The 18,150-nt window shown below is 40.9% G+C and overlaps 3 protein-coding genes across 4 annotated transcripts; all 3 read left to right on the top strand.

The window, feature by feature from the left end:
- The first annotated feature begins 1,893 nt into the window (after positions 1-1,893).
- dnajb1a (DnaJ heat shock protein family (Hsp40) member B1a) lies at positions 1,894-6,029 on the top strand. Its single transcript, XM_044099389.1, has 3 exons — positions 1,894-2,488; positions 3,940-4,502; positions 4,594-6,029. Exons 1-3 carry the CDS (start codon positions 2,278-2,280, stop codon positions 4,822-4,824), a joined length of 1,005 nt encoding a protein of 334 aa, XP_043955324.1. The 5' UTR covers positions 1,894-2,277; the 3' UTR covers positions 4,825-6,029.
- An 862-nt stretch (positions 6,030-6,891) lies between these two features.
- gipc1 (GIPC PDZ domain containing family, member 1) lies at positions 6,892-11,276 on the top strand. Its single transcript, XM_044099845.1, has 7 exons — positions 6,892-7,076; positions 7,560-8,045; positions 8,120-8,305; positions 8,442-8,622; positions 9,522-9,634; positions 9,719-9,800; positions 9,877-11,276. Exons 2-7 carry the CDS (start codon positions 7,752-7,754, stop codon positions 10,026-10,028), a joined length of 1,008 nt encoding a protein of 335 aa, XP_043955780.1. The 5' UTR covers positions 6,892-7,076; positions 7,560-7,751; the 3' UTR covers positions 10,029-11,276.
- Positions 11,277-12,455: 1,179 nt separating this feature from the next.
- Positions 12,456-17,627, top strand: trim35-12 (tripartite motif containing 35-12). 2 transcript variants are annotated; one of them, XR_006369096.1, is made up of 7 exons: positions 12,456-13,259; positions 13,768-13,863; positions 15,117-15,347; positions 15,439-15,461; positions 15,560-15,678; positions 16,680-17,290; positions 17,404-17,627. XR_006369096.1 is itself a non-coding variant. In XM_044100377.1 (6 exons), exons 1-6 carry the CDS (start codon positions 12,714-12,716, stop codon positions 17,237-17,239), a joined length of 1,575 nt encoding a protein of 524 aa, XP_043956312.1. In that variant the 5' UTR covers positions 12,456-12,713; the 3' UTR covers positions 17,240-17,627. The 2 variants fall into 2 exon arrangements, 1 of the variants encoding a protein (XP_043956312.1); XM_044100377.1 differs by having other exon boundaries at positions 16,680-17,627.
- Positions 17,628-18,150: the final 523 nt, after the last annotated feature.

Below are 18,150 nucleotides of genomic sequence, written 5' to 3'. Positions count from 1 at the left end.
ACGGTTCCCAGATTGACAGGCAGCAACAATTGCTTCAATAAGGTCATTGCTGACGTTTGTTCTTGGCATTGTGGCAACATGCACCTCAGCTGGATGCTCAGGACGGTCAAGCTGCCAACTCTCCCGTTTGAGGTGATCACACTTCCTGGTATTCAATCCATCAAATGCATTTGGTTGGCAGCACTGACAGATACTCTCCCCTCTTGAATTCTATGAAAAGATTTTAGTTATTTTTTTCTCTCTTTACTTCCAGTTTCAGCTCCTTCCATTTTGTCTAAACTTTTTTTGCTCTTTTATTCTTCTATTTTTGTCACACTTAAATGTTTCATATCATCTGGATAACCTAAGCAAGTCAAAACTTAAGTTTTCAAATGGTGAGTTTATTAACAAAGGAGGAAAGCTTATCCAAAACAACCTGAACCTATGAAAACAAACAAAAAAACCTGACCACTAAACTCAATAAAGGCTTGTTCCACCTGTGATGAGAGCAAGTGTTTATGAAAACTAACAATTGACATCTAACATTGTTGTGGAGGAATTTTGGTTTATTGTTCTTCACAAAGTTGTTTTATTTTAGACATGTGAAAAATGTCTGAGCATGAATAGTTTTAGGGCGTGATGCAGCGTCTCTGCGGTATTTGCAGTCACCTAATTACTGCATTAGAGGTATTCAGAAGTAGACTGGCTGGTGTCGGCACAAACTGATCACCTGACACTCCCCTTCAGGATTTTCTTGTAGTGTGCAGAATTTATGGTACCATCAATTATGGCAAGTTGTAGAAGACCTTCAGAAACAAAGTAGACACGTAACTGAGTTATCACCGCCATCTTTGACTGTTGGTGTCAGGGTCTTTGTTCTGAATGTTTTACGTCAGATGTAATAAGATATTCACCCTCTAAAAAGTTACAGTTTGGTTGGTATCAATGTTCCCAAAGGTTATTGGATGGATGGGCCTCTGTGTTCTTCTTGGATAAAAGTAGTTCTTGCTTTGGGACTTTTTCATGGATGCCATGTTTTTTCCTATTTTGTTTTCATTGTTACATTATGAGCACCTTGACTGAGGCAATTGAGGGCTGTGGTACTGTAGATGCTGTTCTGGGTTCTTTTGTGATATCCTGGATGATTCATGGATCTGCTCTTGAAATAATTTTGGAAACAGCGAGCTCAAGTTGCGGCAGTGGCAGTCAGCCAATCTCTCTTGGGAAAGTTCACCACTGTTCCATGTTTTATCTGTGGGGGGTGGATTGTTTTCTGTGCTTTGGCTTTAAGAAACTGTCTATAACAAACAAACAAACAAACAAACAAACAAACAAACAAACAAACAAACAAACAAACAAACAAACAAACAAACAAACAAACAAACAAACAAACAAACAAACAAACAAACAAACAAACAAAAAACGTGGTTATCACTGTCAAATAATGATTTACCAAGGTCAGGGACAGATTTCCTCCAGTAAAAATGTAATTCTTGCTTATGCATTTTCTATTTACTCAGGTTTCAGTTGTTGTTTTTTTTTTTTTTTTTTTTTTTTGAGGATCTGAAACAAACGTTTAGGATACATTTTGACAGGTATATTGTAAAAATATAATTTTAGTGAAAATTTCTTGAATATTTCTTGAAGAAGAAATCGCATAATTTATAATTTTTGCTTTTGAGGAACGACTGTCATGTCTAATAACGTTTTCCTAAACAGGGTTGATTTATTTTGAAGGGCACAAAAGCTGAACCCCTCCTCGTCAGCAGACGCGTCAACTAATGTTCTAAATATACAATAAGGATTAAACAATAAATCATTGCCAAATTTCAAAACATAACATACTAGTTTTATTTGTGAGTTCGGTTGGTTGCCTGGTTCAGTTAAAAAACAACAAAATCCACCAACGCACCTTTAACTAGGTCAGATGAAACCGGAAGTTGTTTGGAGGGAATCCTCTCGACCTACATTCGTCAGCTTCTTCCAGAAGTTTCTGTGACCGGCTTCTCTTTAGCGCTGCGGCATCTCATCTCTAAGTACACTTTGTTCTTTACTTTTTTTTCCATAAAAAATATTTAGATAAATAAGCGGAACCTTTTTCGTCGGCTTTTCTGCGCAAAACCGAAAGTTTTCCTCGTACTGTCACGGCAACCGGACGGTTTTTGCCCGCCGGAGGTGACACCAGCTTCGGCGTGGGCAAAGCAAGTTGAGCCGCCGTACACATGACCACCTGGATGTCCCCGCTGGCTGTGCTTTTATAACGGGGGTGGGGAAAGCTGGAGCTGACCGTTCAGTGTGATGGGTAAAGATTATTACAATGTGCTGGGAATAGCCAGAGGTGCATCCGACGACGAGATCAAAAAGGCGTACAGAAAACAGGCTCTGCGCTTCCATCCGGACAAAAACAAGTCATCCGGAGCCGAAGACAAATTCAAGGAGGTTGCTGAAGCGTATGATGTCCTAAGTGACGCTAAGAAAAGAGACATTTACGATCGTTTAGGAGAAGAAGGTACCTGAACTCTCTCACACAAGTTGCATGCTGCTTTCTAGTTTTCACCACTTTTCCCTAATGCTAGCATAATTTCGTCCTCAGATATTTTAGTGCATAATTGCAATCGATGCATTATTTGCAATACAGTGAGCTTTCCTGTATCTTTCTGCATCAGTTGTCACACTATGTAAAGGTCAGTGCACAATGGATGCAGCTGAAGAAGCTGCTGGAAACCAAAGGCTCTGTCCTTTTCTCCCATTCTGCTGTCTCACATTACAGTTCTGGATTAACATATAACTAAGCATTATATGTTAATGCTTAGGTTTTGTTTTTGTGGTACTGGTGCACAGATGAACATGCTTAGATTTGTAGCTGGTCCAATGTATAAGCGACTTTAGGGCCAGGATTATGTAACCCTCGGCTATCGAGACACTAGAGGGCGCTACTTCTTCTGTAGCTTGTTCTAAAAGCTCTACTGACATAAACAATTGCCAATTTTAGAGCTGTGGAAAAAGTATGTACCCCTTCAGCTTCTGCTTTTTTGGCATTGTTGAATTTAATTGATGTTATTTGAGTAGGACAGTGCATACTAATGAGCATGCACCAGATAGCTAAAGGCTAATTTGTCATTTTGATTAACATCATTAAAATAATCAAATATCAAAGTTAAACTGAGCAAAATGTAGTTTTCACATTTTATTTCAGGTGACTTAAATCAACCAGGTCCTACGTGCATATAATAAATTGCTCTAATTTAATTGTGATTAACCAAATTTTTTTTGAGCAAGCTGAGTTCTGTAGCCCCATCCAGGCCTGGCTACTAACTTTACTGTTAGCATAAGCTGTCCTGAAAGATCTCTAAAAGCAACAAATTGTATCAATCTGAAGAAATTCAAGTACAAGGGAGAAACAAAGTCACTAACATTGTTGAGGTTCTCTAGGGAACCACGTTGTCCAAAAATAGAGAAAATGTAGAATCCAAAACAAAATAAAAAAGATTACAACAAATGTTTGCAAATCAACATTAGTTCCTTGTAAAAACAACTAATTCGACTCGTCAACACCTTCCTGACTCCATCCAAACCGAATTTCACTTAAAATGAACAAGTCAGACAATATGTTGGTTGAATAATAGAAAATATGAATTCTTGTTGCTGTGGGGACTCAAATTCTACCCAAGGCCTCATGAAACTTTGCTCAGCCTCTGGAAAAACTATAATTTTTGTGCTAAGAAGCTGCATACGAGTTATTTAAATGCTGCTTTCAAATCTAAAGTGTAGATCCAACCATCACTTCATTACATTTTCTCGATAGTTTCTTCGTCTGTCAAAATTTAAAAGAAATTAAATAAAGATTTTTGAATCATTCCAAGGCAGATCTTATTTATTTATTTATTGTCATTTCTTCTTTCCATTGATACTAACGTGCAAAAGCTTAAGCTGCCTCTTTGTTGCCTTCCTCCTGAACAGGATTAAAGGGTCCAGGAGACGGCAGAGAACACTGCGGCCCCACCTTCAACTACACCTTCAATGGAGACCCCCACGCCATATTTGCGGAGTTCTTCGGCGGCCGCAGCCCCTTCGATCACTTCTTCTCATCGTCCATCGACGGCGACATCGACGACCCTTTCTCCCCGTTCGGCATGGGAGGAATGGGCGGCTTCCACAGGTCCTTCAAAACCCAGCCCGGCGGTCTGCACAGGCCGCACGAGAAGAGGCAGGACCCGCCCGTGGTGCACGAGTTGAACGTGAGCCTGGAGGAGGTTTTCAGCGGCTGCACCAAAAAGATGAAGATTTCCCGCAAGAGAGTGAACCCCGACGGCTGCACCATACGCAAAGAGGACAAGATTTTAACAGTTAATATCAAACGCGGGTGGAAAGAGGGAACGAAAATCACTTTCCCCAAGGAGGGCGACGAGACTCCGACCAACATTCCTGCCGACGTGGTTTTTGTGGTTAAGGACAAACCCCACCCTGTGTTCAGGAGAGACGGGTCAGATATAGTTTATCCTGCGAAAATCTCCCTCAAAGAGGTAAGTAATCTGGTATATTTCCTTTGATTTATTAATAAAAGTTCAGAAAATGATCATAAATTCTTATTATTTTCCCTGTGTTTGCCTCCAGGCGTTGTGCGGATGCACGGTCAAGGCGCCCACTCTGGACGGCCGCACCATCACTGTTCACTCCAGGGAAGTTGTGAAGCCCGGGATGAAGAAGCGCATCATGGGAGAGGGGCTTCCTCTGTCCAAGTATCCCGACAAACGAGGCGACATGATCTTGGACTTCTCTGTTAAATTTCCAGAGAAACTGGGCGAAAACACGCGAGACGCACTAGAGCAGATCCTCCCCATGTGACCAAAGCGTCTCCATCGACACTTTTAACAACAAGCTAACGTTTCCAGTCATGTTGGCGTCTGCGTTCTGCGGCCTAAATGATTCAGGATCAGATTTTATTCCCGTTGGGTTTCAGAACCAAATCTGGTTTAATGTGAAGGAAGAAAAATCAAATGTCTTTTAAAAAGTTTGCACGGCTGATTTTGCTTCACAGCAGACGTTTTGAAGTGATGTGCAGCCAGCTACTTAACCGCCCCTCAGGTGCATTGATGCAGGCTTGAGCCTAGCTGTACGCGAACAGAATCAACTCTGACTAAAATGCATATTTTCTATTTTGTGTCGTGGGAAAAATTCCACGACAACTCAATTGTGATCCTGTTGAACTGCAAAGGAAAAAAAAAATCCACCCGAAAGTCTTCTGAAGGCTTAAAATGTGAGTCGTGTGTTTGGAGTTATGATGCATGCAAACGATCCCAGTTGATTACAGACTGCTGAGCGGTGTGACACGGTGGGGAGTAACAGATCCTTTCGTGCCTGGGATGAAAGTTTAGGGGAAGAAAAAAATATCAGATTAGTGAGCCTGATCGTTAAAGATGTTACGTTGCTCCTTATGTACGTTGTTTGTTTTGTGCCAAACAGCCGTCTCTATGTAATTAAATTATATGTATATCTAAAGGTGTGAATCCTGCTGTCTTGCTGATTACTTAAAACATTTATTTTCTACCAAAATCACATATTTAATACATGATTTTGTTTTTGCCAGGCATAAAGAAACTTCAGTATCATTACTTTTAATTTCTACTCTGTACACTAACCTACGTTTTGATTCCATGTTGTTCGCTCCCTGGAAATGAGTAGTTCCACGGCTCAGACTGATCACTGGGAGATTGTTTGATGCTCGAGTGGGAAAAAAATGACTTGAGGTTACAAAGTCGGGAAATATGTTAGTGCTGCTTTTTTCTGCTTTTCTTGGAACTTTAGGTGTCAGACACAGACGGGTGGTTTAAACTTAGAGATGTGTCATCTCTGGGATGTTTTTGAAGGCAAAAAGCCTGTTTACTTTGTTCCTCTTTTAGGGGGAAACCATAGAGCATTCATGTGTTGTTTATGCTTTACAGTCTGTGGCTGGGGGTTCAGAATCCTTTTATTTGTAACAAGAATGATTTTATCACAGGATATTTTTTTTTATCCTTTTTGATTTGACATTAAAGAAACTGTAAAGCACACCTTTAACAGTGTTTTATTTTAGTTTTATTTTTCTTGTATGATATCTACAGAGCTGAATGTCTGTTTCAGTAAAAAGTGATCTGTTTAAAATTCTTTCTAAATAGCAAATATTGGCAGAAAATGCTTACCAAAAATATTTCTTTTCTGCAATTAACTGAAGCTGAGGCTTAAATATAAGTACAGAAATTTGAGAAAGGCTTTACAGTCAATTTATCTTGAAATCTGAATGTTACACAAGACCAATAGAAATCTATATTTGAGACAGACATGTTATGTTATGACACCGCAGGATGATACTAAAACTAACAGCAACATTTATTAGAAGTAGATATATTATCATTAGAAAAGAAACTGTTTTATAAAAAAATTCTGAACTTTAAACCTAAAAAAACAGTAATAAAATTGTATTTATTTAAAAATATCAAGAAATGCTCAACGTTAAATAGATTATCAAAAATTATAAGCTATCCCTTTTAGAAAGCTAATGTAATATTTGCGGCTTTAAATTTGTTTTATTTAGCTGAACTAAGGGCAAAAATGGCAGTAGTGGTGATAGTCTGACTCGTGGCAGTTAAAATGATCAACCGCTAGAGGGCAGAAAAGAGTTACGTAAAGGACAAACGCAACAGGATGTGCTTCTAAAAGTCATACCGTAGAGATAATCAGAATTCGTAAACACCACTATATTAACCTTTACTTATTTATTATTTACTTATTTAGCGTTAATTTATTCACATATCTACCACCTTCCTCTCATTTAATGACCATGTAAATCATAATCAATGAAAAACAAGCCTTTTATCTCCCCCCCTCTCCCACATCTTTTCACATTCTAGATTATTCACTCGGTATTCGGGGGAGGAGTTGTTTTTTACGAGGTTACATGAAGGCGTCATTGTTCCACCCAGCTTGGCTGGCTCTAAGCTAATTCTACAACAACACACCGCTACTAACATACGCTATAATTTCCCACAAGTCTGATCGGGATAATTAAACATCACAGCCAGAAGCGGAGCAGCGTGAAGAGCGTCCTTCAATAGAATAAGGTTATTTTATAAATATTATCAGTAGATATGGGGTTAGTGGGCTGCTCAGCTAACAGGAAGAGCTAAAAGTCGAGCCCTGCCATGTTTTCGCGTCTCGGTTCATGTTTACCGATCGTGCTAATTAACATCAACACTTCTTAGTAACCATATGGCGACAAGGAGCCACAGGCACCTGTTCAATTAGTGTTATTTTGGTGTTAGCTCTGTAGCTGGGTACCTGTCAAGTGTTTGTTTTGCTTTAACTAGAATCCAGCTAGCAGCCAGTGTTAGCCTTGTCTCATGCATTGATTGTCCTGGCTGGAGTGTGGTGTTAAATGAGAAGTAACTTCAGTATATGTAACACATTTCTTTAGATTTAACGCTGAGCTCGCCGCTTATTTGTGAAGCAGCTCATGATACTAAAGCTTTTGTATTGTTCCAGGGTTTCTCCCTGGCTCTGTTTGATGCATATTAATAACTGGAGTTTTTGTTTCTCTTGTCCAGCTGATTACACACCCAGCTATGTGAGCTGCTCTGATGTGTGTGTTCCGACATTCATTCAGTGCCTGGCTGATACAGCTTTCAAACTGGTCTGGAGGGCTTTGACGTAAACACTGAATAAATCTGCTGCTGATTCAGCACTCCAGGTTTATGTTGGTCTGGATTGTGGGGTAACTTCCTAGAGCGGCGTCCACAATGCCTCTGGGTCTGGGAAGAAGGAAGAAGGCGTCCCCCTTGGTGGAGAATGAGGAAGCGGAGCCCATCCGCGGTGGTCTCAACTTGCCGGGTATGGAGGGCTTGGATGGAGGAGTCGCTGGGGAGGCTGCAGGGTCTGACGGTCTTCCTCCCCCACCAAACAACATGAGACCCCGGCTGATTTTCCACACCCAACTGGCTCACGGCAGCCCCACAGGCCGCATTGAGGGCTTTAGCAATGTGCGAGAGCTCTATGCCAAAATTGGAGAGGCCTTTGGCATCCCAGCATCTGAGGTCAGTCAGGCTTTAAAAAAATGTAAGATGTTTTGATTGGGATGAAGATTAAATGTTACAGTTTCTCTCCACAGGTTATGTTTTGCACGCTGAACACTCACAAGGTGGACATGGATAAACTTTTAGGGGGACAGATTGGGCTTGAGGACTTCATTTTTGCCCACATTAAAGGCCAGAAGAAGGAAATAGAAATCTTCAAAGGAGAAGATGCTTTAGGACTGACAATCACTGATAACGGAGCAGGTTATGCTTTCATCAAGGTGAGGAAAGTTTTGAAAATCTACAGAGTAGGGCCAGATCCTGGATTGTTGTGTGTAAATATTCATACAGTATTGACAAAATGTTGTGAGCTGGATTGTTTTTACCTGAAATGTTTTAACTTTTGGTGCTTTGCAGAGGATCCGGGAGGGGAGCATCATCCACCAAATCCAGGTCATTAACGTTGGTGACATGATCGAGTCCATTAACGGCCATCGCCTCATTGGCTGTCGACACTACGAAGTTGCCAAAATGCTGAAGGAGCTTCCTAAGGGGAAAATGTTCACCATCAAGCTTGTGGAGCCCCTCAAAGCTTTTGGTAGGTTAGAGAGAATGGTGACCTAAATAATGCAGCCTGACTGTCATATTTCTTGATCTCTACTGAATTTACTTGAAGATATCAACTGCAGCAGATAATCCTGCATGGACTTTCCTCTGCATGGACAGAGGAAGTCTGATACTGACTTCCTCTTTGGCTTTGGTTCATTATTTAACATCCTGTTACAAAAAAGAAAAGCATCAAAATCCTGAGGTAATAAAATAGCTGCAGCATCTTAATGAAAGGACCTGAAAGGACCCAAATAAGACCAAAATAACTGCACTGAAGCTGAGCTAATATTCAGAAGTGGGCATTTGGCGATTTTGTCTCACACTGCCACAGATAAGAAGTTGAACAAATGGAGATTTTCAAGGATTTCACAGGTATTTCACAACACAAACATGAATTAAAACTTTCTTCAGATTGCTATTTTAGCAGCTTAGCTTGGTTAGCATTTCTAACTGAAAACAATCAGCCTCTGTTTGATCTTAGCCCAGCTGGGAGATTTCCAGTACCTTGCTAACATTTCCAAATCCAACATCCTCCATGACTGTCAAATCTTGAAAATTCAAAGACATAAAAAATCTCACTTGTAGTGCTGCACTCTGTTGCAACAGCATGACTCATCATCTGTAGAAAACAGTTTCCTTTCTTTTAGCTTCTTAAAAGTTGTTATTCTTCCTCTCTTAATTTTCCAGCATTTCTTTGGTACTAAAATGAACTAACTTTGCACCTGTTTCTCTTACTAACATCTTATTGTTTTTTTTTTAAAGGGACCTGTTAGTGTTTAGGGATGGTGCATTTACTGATTTGAGGGGGGGTTGCAAAATCAGATTTTTGAGTTTCTAGCTCAAAGTCACATGCATGTAGTTTATACTAAGGTTTAATTGTTTTGACAGATATGATTGGTCAGAGGTCGTCAGGCTCCAGGTCGGGCTCGGGGGTCCAGCTCGGGACGGGCAGAGGGACCCTTCGTCTGCGCTCTAAAGGTCCCGCCACCGTGGAGGAGCTGGTGAGCTGATCACAGGAGGTTTTGGGTTTTTTGTTTACTAAATCTCTGGTACCTGGTCATGCACATTAATTTTTGTTTTGCCAGCCTTCTGCATTTGAGGAAAAAGCGATTGAGAAGGTGGATGATTTGCTAGAGAGCTACATGGGCATCAGAGACAGCGAGCTGGGTAAGAACTGGTGTCTGTAGACACAGATCCTATTTTGTTTTTCTGACGGATTAAACGACCCGTTGTCTCTCCTCAGCCGCCACTATGGTGGAGCTGGGCAAAGACAAGAAGAACCCAGACGAGTTTGCTGAAGCTTTGGATGAGACTCTAGGAGACTTCGCCTTCCCCGACGAGTTTGTTTTCGACGTCTGGGGTGCCATCGGTGACGCAAAGGTTGGACGTGTGTAACTGCAGGAGCTAACAGAGCAGAGCGCCCTGTGCGGGTGTTAACACTACCAGAACACACAGCACCACCATCATGAGTTTATTTTTATTCCAGTGTACAACACTCCTTCTATTTTTGTGCATTTCCACCCTTTTGGGAGCCAGAGTGGACTGTCCGGTTACACGAAGGGGAAGGTGACTGCCGTGACTTTCTGAAGTGCTTTAATGTGTCTTCCAGCGTTTTTCCAGAAATGACATCGTTGAGCACATCGCCTGACCCCCTCTTTTTCCCCCCCACTGAAAACCTCCCTGCATGTTGACGTTGTAGTTGCCGGCAGCGGAATCTGTTGTCTGATATGGGAGAAATGAGATCTTTGATATTAAAATTACGTGTCTTTCTGCACTGCAAGCCAACAGCAGGGATGAGGATGAGCCGCACGTTGCCTCACCTGGTTAGATGTTGCACTGCGTGACTTCTCCCCTGAGCTACAGTGCTGTTCTGAACCACTTGATGTTACTGTTATGGGTCAGTTTTTCAAGCATGTGCTGTTACATTTCTTATTTTACATTTCTTCCTAACATCTGGTCTTACGTTAGAAATAAAATCTCTTGTTACAAAGAGGTGAGAGTAAACTGTAGCTTTACACTAAAAACTTAAGCAGCTCATTGTTAGTGAAACAGACAGGAGACTCTACAGTGTTAAAAGGAAAACAGTGTTTACTTCCTGTTCCTCAAGGTCAAGCAGGAGGTTGGTTTGTGAACTGTGTCGACTTATTTTTTATAGCTAGTGTTTTTATATGAGGTGATGTGATGTCTATTTTAAAAAAAAGATTGAGAATTGTGTAAAAAGATGAACATTTTCACCATGTCGTTGCATCTTTATTACCAAGAGAGTTGTAACAAAGAAGCAGTAATGGTTTGGAATCGCTGTACAAGAAACAAAATCTGCATTTCATCCATTTTTTTAAATGTTATTTTTTTATTTTGGACATGTCTGTCTTTTTTTCTTTGTTACCGCTCAGATGCATGATGTTGATCCCGAATGAGATGCTGCTTCCATCGTGCAACAACACCTAATTTAAGAAAAAGAAATAAACCCTTTTGTTGTTCTAACATTTTCAGATGATCCAAATGTGAAGAAGCTATTTTGTAGTTTTGTTTCATTCCTCAGAGTTGATGATAAATCTACATGGGTGATGTAATTAACACTAATAATTATTTTGATGGCTTTGTGTTACACGGTCCACGTTCAAATACAACGCAATAACAACACCCACGCAGCATTTTCTGTTTGGTCTTTCTTCGTGATGTTTTTGTCTTCTGCACACTTTACCATCTGAATTTTTTACGGGCGCTCACAGAAGCCACCTAGAAGGGTGTTTGTGTTTCTTCTCCCTCCTTTGTCCTCCTGAAATATGCATGGCGTTTATTCAGACTGTGAAATCACGGTCAGTGGTTGTCGGCTGGGGTAATCAGATCGACCTGGGCTCACTCGATAGCTCTGGACGGACTCACCGAGGTCACTTACAGACCTTTGTCAGGAAGGTGGCAAATTAGAGAGCTAAGGTGGAAAATGTTTCTTCTTATTGTTTGGAAAATGAATGGAAGTAAAAACAAACATGGAGCATAAAATTAAAAATGATTTGCATGTAATTGAGTGAAATAAGGATTTAATTTCTCAGCAAAGTAGGCATTGGATTCTGTAGGGGAAACCTTTGTGTTCAAGTATTTTCTTGTACTGGTAACCAGCTTTTCAAATTTATCAAGCTGAAATTTGGCTTATTTTTTCTCCTGGATCTAAAATCTCAGACTACAATAGAAATATCCTTTATTGTCCCACAGTGGGGAAATTCAAGTGTACCAGCAAGAAGTTAAGCTGAACAGAAGCATAATATTATGATTTTTCTTTAAATGAATTGAGAAATGTTGCTTGGAGTTTTATTCCAAGTATCAGAATCATGATAGGAAAAAGTATCTTGACCAACAGCAGGTTTTGGAGTATCTGACAAAGATGATACAATTTTGTTTTTTTTTATCCAGCACCTTTATCACTTTTTTTAACCCCTCCAGAGGGTCTTTTGTGGGCTCTAGTGTCCCTTATATGTTCAGCTCACTCAGTGAGCTGAACAGAAATTAATTTTTATCTTTTCAGCCCAGCTTTTGCCTCTCAATAATAATATGAAAGTACTGAAAGAAGTAAAAAATGGACAGCTGATCAAATAATTCTTCTACACACTGGGTCAAACAGAATAATACATTAACTTGTTTTCTAGAGCAGTGTTTCCCAACCCTGGTCCTCAAGGCACACTGTCCTACATGTTTTAGAGGTTTCCCTGCTTTAATGTGCCTGATTCAACTGATTGCAGTTCAACAAACGCCTGTTAATCAGTCATCAATTGAAATCAGCTGCACTGAAGCAAGGAAATACCTAAAACATGCAGGGCAGTGTGCCTTGAGGACCAGGGTTGGGAAACACTGTTCTAGAGTATCCAAAGCTCTTTTCAGTGGAAAAATGTATTGTTGTGGCTGCTAAATGAGGGATGGCGACCTTTACCTTATTTACTAGAAGTGAAGTAAACCTGTTTTGCAAGTCTTTGTTGATCTATAACTAAGGTTGCTGTTAAAGTGTGGCCACATTACTCTCTGGACCCACCTTGGAGCTCTTCCTCTTCTTACGAACAACAAAAGCTGTTATAAGAACGACTGGTTATGGCTTTGCGACCCAGAGCTTCCTCCCAGCCAGGAAAACTTTCCCTGCCTCTGATCACCAAGGTGACCTCGTCCCTTCGTCCACGAGCCGTTTCCTCTCGCTCAGGCTCCATGCTGGAGGACGAGCTGTCTTGTCCCATCTGCTGCGAGATCTTCAAGGAGCCAGTCGTGCTGAAGTGCAGCCACAGCTTCTGCAGGGCCTGCCTGCAGCAGTTCTGGAACAAGAAGAAGGCGCGGCGTGAGTGTCCCGTCTGCAGGAGGAAGTGCTCTCTGACGGAGCCCACGGTCAGCCTGGCCCTGAAGAATGTGGCAGACACCTTTCTGAAGGAGCAGGAGAGGAGGACGGCTGTCGCCAGGCCGGGGACGGGGGCTGGCGTGGCCACGGAGGAAGCGGCGGTGCTGGAGGAGAAGTGTGCAACACATGGGGAGATTCTCAAACTCTTTTGTATGGATGACTTTGAAGTCTTGTGCTGTGTGTGTCACACTTCCAAGAAGCACCAGGGACACCAAGTGTGTCCTCTAGATGAAGGAGCACAGGATCTGAAGGTAAAAATACCTCTTCAACGCTAGTAACCTATGATTGTACAGCTGAAATGCCTAATTTAATTGCTCTGAAGCATTAAAAACCTTAAATTCTTTAATGACGCTATAGATAGAAACATCCATCCATCCATCCATCCACTTTCTGTTCACCCTTGTCCCTAATGGGGTCGGGAGGGTCGCTGGTGCCTCTCCAGCTTCATTCCGGGCGAGAGGCGGGTTCACCCTGGACAGGTCGCCAGTGTGTCGCAGGAGACACAACCATTCACACCTAGGGAGAATTTAGAGAGACCAATTAACCCGACAGTCATGTTCTCTCCGGGTTCTCCAAGAACCCACACATGCACAGGGAGAACATGCAAACTCCATGCAGGAAGACCCCGGGCCGGGAATCGAAACCAGGACCTTCTTGCTGCAAGGCAACAGTGCTACCAACTGCGCCACTGTGCAGCCCAGATGGAAACATACATATCGGCTGGATTTCCTCTGATTTCTGATGTTTTTCTACCCCCAGTCAGAACTGAAGAAGGAGCTGATCCCCTTGAAGAAGAATCTGCGGCGCCTGTATGAAGCCAAGCAGGAGTGTGATGACACAACTGTGCACATCAAGGTATCAATAAACAGGTCCAAGAAACAGTAGACGACCTGCATGACAGCTGATGTAACTTTAACGCAAGCTGAGTCATGCACTGGTAGCGTGTAAAGACCAATAAGCACAACATTTTAGATTCTTCCCAGAAGGTCCATAATTAACTGTTTCAAATAAATCCATGAAACATTCACAGACAGGAGCTGGAAACTAATAATTAAACGGTTATGACAGAGTTATTTACAGGTCTCTTCATCAAAGTCTCAGTACCAGTGTGTTACTTAGGCATGTTTTCCCCCAGAGGTCAGAAGTCAGGTTAAATCACCTCTTGATTTTACATTTTTTCTTGTTACAACCACAAACTTTGATATTTCAAGACAAAAAATGTGTTGTCTGTGAAGTGGGGAAAAAAATGACACATGGTTTTCAAACCATGTTTCAAAGGAAAGTGTTTCACATTTTGAGTTCAACCTTGTTACGGTACTTTGATACAAATGTGAAAGAAATGCAGTACAACTGATTGTATGTAAATGTAACGTCCTTTCACCACATTCAGAGCATTGGGCTTTTCATGTTGTGTCTTTACCACCTTTGCAAAGCTAGATATTAAAATTGCAAGTTTGCAGGCATTCGAGTGAAGGTGGCAGACTTTTCAGATTTTTAATTGGAAAATTTTTTTTTTTGTTTTCTTTAACTTTGCAAAAATACGTTACTTAATTTGAATTGTTTTTCACATTGGGCAAAAGCATCAGATTAGCTTGCAGGTGCCTCAGGCCATCCCAGAGTCCATTGCCTTTGTGAGTTTACAAAAACACAAATGCAATGTCTAATCCAGCTAAAACCTCCTATTTCAATCCCATTGAAAATATTGAGTAGCATCTAAACCCTTCCTTTCCAGGAAGCATTTCATCAGCAGATTAGATTGATTAAACTAGCCTTTTCTGACTCGGGGATGTCTAATTGAACTAATTTGGTTCATTAAGTAGACAACATGTTCCTGCTCCACTGGTCAAAGGGCCTGGAGTCCCTTTCACTAAACATATATAGGCTAGTTGGGGAAACTCCCATCCATCACTTGGTGTCTGTAGAGGAAAAAGAGCTGCTTCAGTCACCTTCAACTAGAAAGGTAATCATGTAATTTTCCATTTCTTTCCATTGTCTAATGGAGAAAAACACCCATTTTTCAATAACTAAACTATGCAGTCATTATTAAATCAAGGCAAAGGAACATTCAGCATATCTGAAGTGATGGTTTTTATTTTCATGAATGGCAGAACCAGACGGAGTCCACAGAGAAGCAGATACGGCAGGAGTTTGAGGAGCTTCGGGAGTTTCTGGAGCGGGAGGAGGAAGTGAGACTGGCCGCCCTGCAAAAGGAGGACGAGGAGAAACAGGAGCTGGTGAGGAAGAAGTCTGAAAGCATAACCAGAGACATCCTCACTTTCTCCCACGCCGTCATCGCCATTGAGAATGAGATTGCATCCAGTGATGCTCAGTTCCTCCAGGTGAGTAGATTTACCTCCAGGCAAAAATAAAATACTCCTTTTGCCCCACGCTGAACATAATGTATCCCAACTGCCTGTGGTGTCCTTTCAGAATTACATCAGTGCAAAGAAAAGGTAAAGTTTTTATTATTTTATTTTCCTGCAATATTATATTAAGTTACAGTCTAACTCTTTTTAGTACTGAATGATTATACTGTGTCATGTCATCTCAGAACACAGCTTCCCCAGAAAGGTCCGGAAAAACTGTCAGGTGCCCTTATAAATGTGGCCAAGCATGTGAGCTCCCTGAAATACCACGTCTGGGCAAACATGGGGGAACTGGTGAAGTACAGTAAGTACATCTTTTCACTTTGATTGGGCTGTGTGCAGCAGACACATTTTAAACCAGATCAGTTTTGTTATTTTGAGCAGAGCTTTGATTATTATGTTATTGGAAGCCTGAAGATCACATATTTAAGATGAGGACGGACTTCACATTACATTTCAACTTTTAATAATGAAAATATATTTAATAATTAAAAAAAAAGATCCATTCAGAATCAAAATTATGCAACCAGACTGAAATACATTCTCACAAATTAAACTTTTTTTCATCTCAATTAACCACTTTTTGAATCCATCAATAAGCTTCTGGAATAATTCCAGCTACTTGGTTATTTTTATCATGATTTGTAGAATTATTTAGGATCCAGATTTCAGACATATTAACATATTTCAATAATGCTAAGGCAGAAAATTAGGGACATCCAATTTTAGTCAACTTCATCCAGACCAGAATGACTTTCAAAGCAAATGTGGGATCAGAATCTGGAGGTAAATCTCCTCCATTTTCAGGGTCCAATGTGTGTACTAATACTGTGGTACTACTGGCAGCCCCACAGCATGATGCTACCACCATCATGCTTGGCAGTTGTTACAGTGTTCATAGATTTGAAAGTCTGATTCTGAAATCTCTACTTCTTGATTCTGACCAAATACCTCAATGTTTGTCTTGTTTAGCTATGAAACCTTTGGTTTCTCCTTTGGTTTTTTGTCAACACTATCATCATGATTGCCTTATTTCTTTACTATTTTATCTACAGCCTCAAAACATGATGGTATGTTTGAATACTACTAATATGTTTATGAAAGACAACTCAATCCTTGAAAAAGATCATATTAAACAAAATACTGTCGTTCTCATGACGTTGCGACATTAAACTCAAAATGCAAATATTTACTCTGCTTTTTAATTTGTGATATTTTCAGTGATTGTTCTGTGTTATAACACAAAGGAACATTAATGTAATTAATATTTCTTGGTTAAATGATTTGTTTTTCTTCTGATTTTAGCTCCCATCACCCTGGATCCCAACACCGCCTACTCCTGGCTGTCGCTCTCCTCAGACCTGACCAGCGTGGCCAACAGTGGATCCCTCAAGCAGCTCCCAGACAATCCCGAGCGTTTTGGTCACTTTGTGTTCGTGCTGGGGTCAGAGGGCTTCACCTCAGGCTGCCACGCCTGGGAGGTGGAGGTGGGCGGTAAAGAGGACTGGATGCTCGGCGTGGTCAAGGAAACCATAGACAGGAAAGGACGAATTTCAGGGTGCCCTGAGGGGGGGTTCTGGATGATCTCTCTCTCTGAGGGCGAGTACTCGGCGATGACGAGGCCCAGCACGCCGCTCCACCTGGAGGGCGACCTGACCCGGGTCAGGGTGCAGCTTGACTACGCGGCCGGAGAGGTCATTTTCTCCAACCCTGTGACCATGAAGCCCGTCTACACCTTCAATGACGTTTTCACTGAAAAGATGTATCCCTTCTTCTGCCCCGGAGTCAACATCAACGGGAGCAACCCTGAACCTCTGAAGATCTGCCCCGCCAAGGTGGCCGTGTGGAACAGCGCGACCTGGTGATATGGAAGCACTGATGTGTTACATCGCACATGTGATGATGTTTTTGGGCAGGTGTGAACTGAGCCTGATATAAAGAAGTACTGTCTTTATTGATTTTTTTTTTTACATTAACACCAGACACTCTTATAATAACTCCATTAATTGCCTTTCTGTTTCTCAATCAGCTGCAGCAGAGAGAGCATCATTCTCCCCCTGGTGGTAAAAAAACACACATTTTAAATCTCACACCATGTTTTAATCTTACAAATCACCCGGATAAAAGAGAGTTTTCTGATATCGAGATTTTTATGTGCTACAAGGGTTCCCACTCACTCTTTAAGGTAAAAATGCGTTTCATAAGAATATTCTGGACATTAAATCAGAAGGACTGAGAAGTGCAAAAAAAAAACAAAAAAAAAAAACCATCAAAAATAAATAAATTAAAAAAATGTTGCAATTGTGTTTCTTTCAATGATGCTGGAAATTCAGAAAATATACCTAAAATTTTAATTCTTTTTTAAATTCGTGAAGTTATTTATCCTCACTGTTCTCTTCATTGTTTGTACAAAACAAAACAAAAACAATTAAGCCCAAAGTTATTCTCACTACAAGTAGATTTAGATGTTGAATAAGCTTTATTTAACTAAGATGTTTATTTTTCACAGAACATCAGGCAGAGATCTCTGAAAGAGAATAAAATAACCTAAAAGACACTCAAACAAACTACATATTGTTTTTACATTTTAATATTAAGAACATGTAGAGAAATTATGCAAACCCTTTTGGTCATCAACAGAAACATCTTTGCCTGCATTACAGCAGCCAGAAGTCAAGTTTCCACCATTATTTTGGTGATTTGTTTCAGGTGATGACCTGTTTGGTGTTAGAAGGCCTTGTTACAATCTCCCTAATCTTTATTGACTCCCTCCACC

This window comes from Gambusia affinis, linkage group LG19, assembly GCF_019740435.1.
Source record: "Gambusia affinis linkage group LG19, SWU_Gaff_1.0, whole genome shotgun sequence".
Taxonomy (NCBI): Eukaryota; Metazoa; Chordata; class Actinopteri; order Cyprinodontiformes; family Poeciliidae; genus Gambusia; species Gambusia affinis.
This window is presented reverse-complemented; position numbering and strand designations above follow the sequence as displayed.

Excerpts from the sequence above, each read along its gene's own strand:
- gipc1 (XM_044099845.1), top strand. The coding sequence starts at position 7,752 with ATGCCTCTGGGTCTGGGAAGAAGGAAGAAGGCGTCCCCCTTGGTGGAG. Across the intron at positions 8,046-8,119 it reads TTGGCATCCCAGCATCTGAG|GTTATGTTTTGCACGCTGAA; the intron begins GTCAGTCAGGCT and ends TTCTCTCCACAG. Across the intron at positions 9,801-9,876 it reads CATCAGAGACAGCGAGCTGG|CCGCCACTATGGTGGAGCTG; the intron begins GTAAGAACTGGT and ends GTCTCTCCTCAG.
- dnajb1a (XM_044099389.1), top strand. The coding sequence starts at position 2,278 with ATGGGTAAAGATTATTACAATGTGCTGGGAATAGCCAGAGGTGCATCC. Across the intron at positions 2,489-3,939 it reads CGATCGTTTAGGAGAAGAAG|GATTAAAGGGTCCAGGAGAC; the intron begins GTACCTGAACTC and ends CCTCCTGAACAG. Across the intron at positions 4,503-4,593 it reads CGAAAATCTCCCTCAAAGAG|GCGTTGTGCGGATGCACGGT; the intron begins GTAAGTAATCTG and ends GTTTGCCTCCAG.
- trim35-12 (XM_044100377.1), top strand. The coding sequence starts at position 12,714 with ATGGCTTTGCGACCCAGAGCTTCCTCCCAGCCAGGAAAACTTTCCCTG. Across the intron at positions 13,864-15,116 it reads ACACAACTGTGCACATCAAG|AACCAGACGGAGTCCACAGA; the intron begins GTATCAATAAAC and ends CATGAATGGCAG. Across the intron at positions 15,462-15,559 it reads TACATCAGTGCAAAGAAAAG|AACACAGCTTCCCCAGAAAG; the intron begins GTAAAGTTTTTA and ends ATGTCATCTCAG.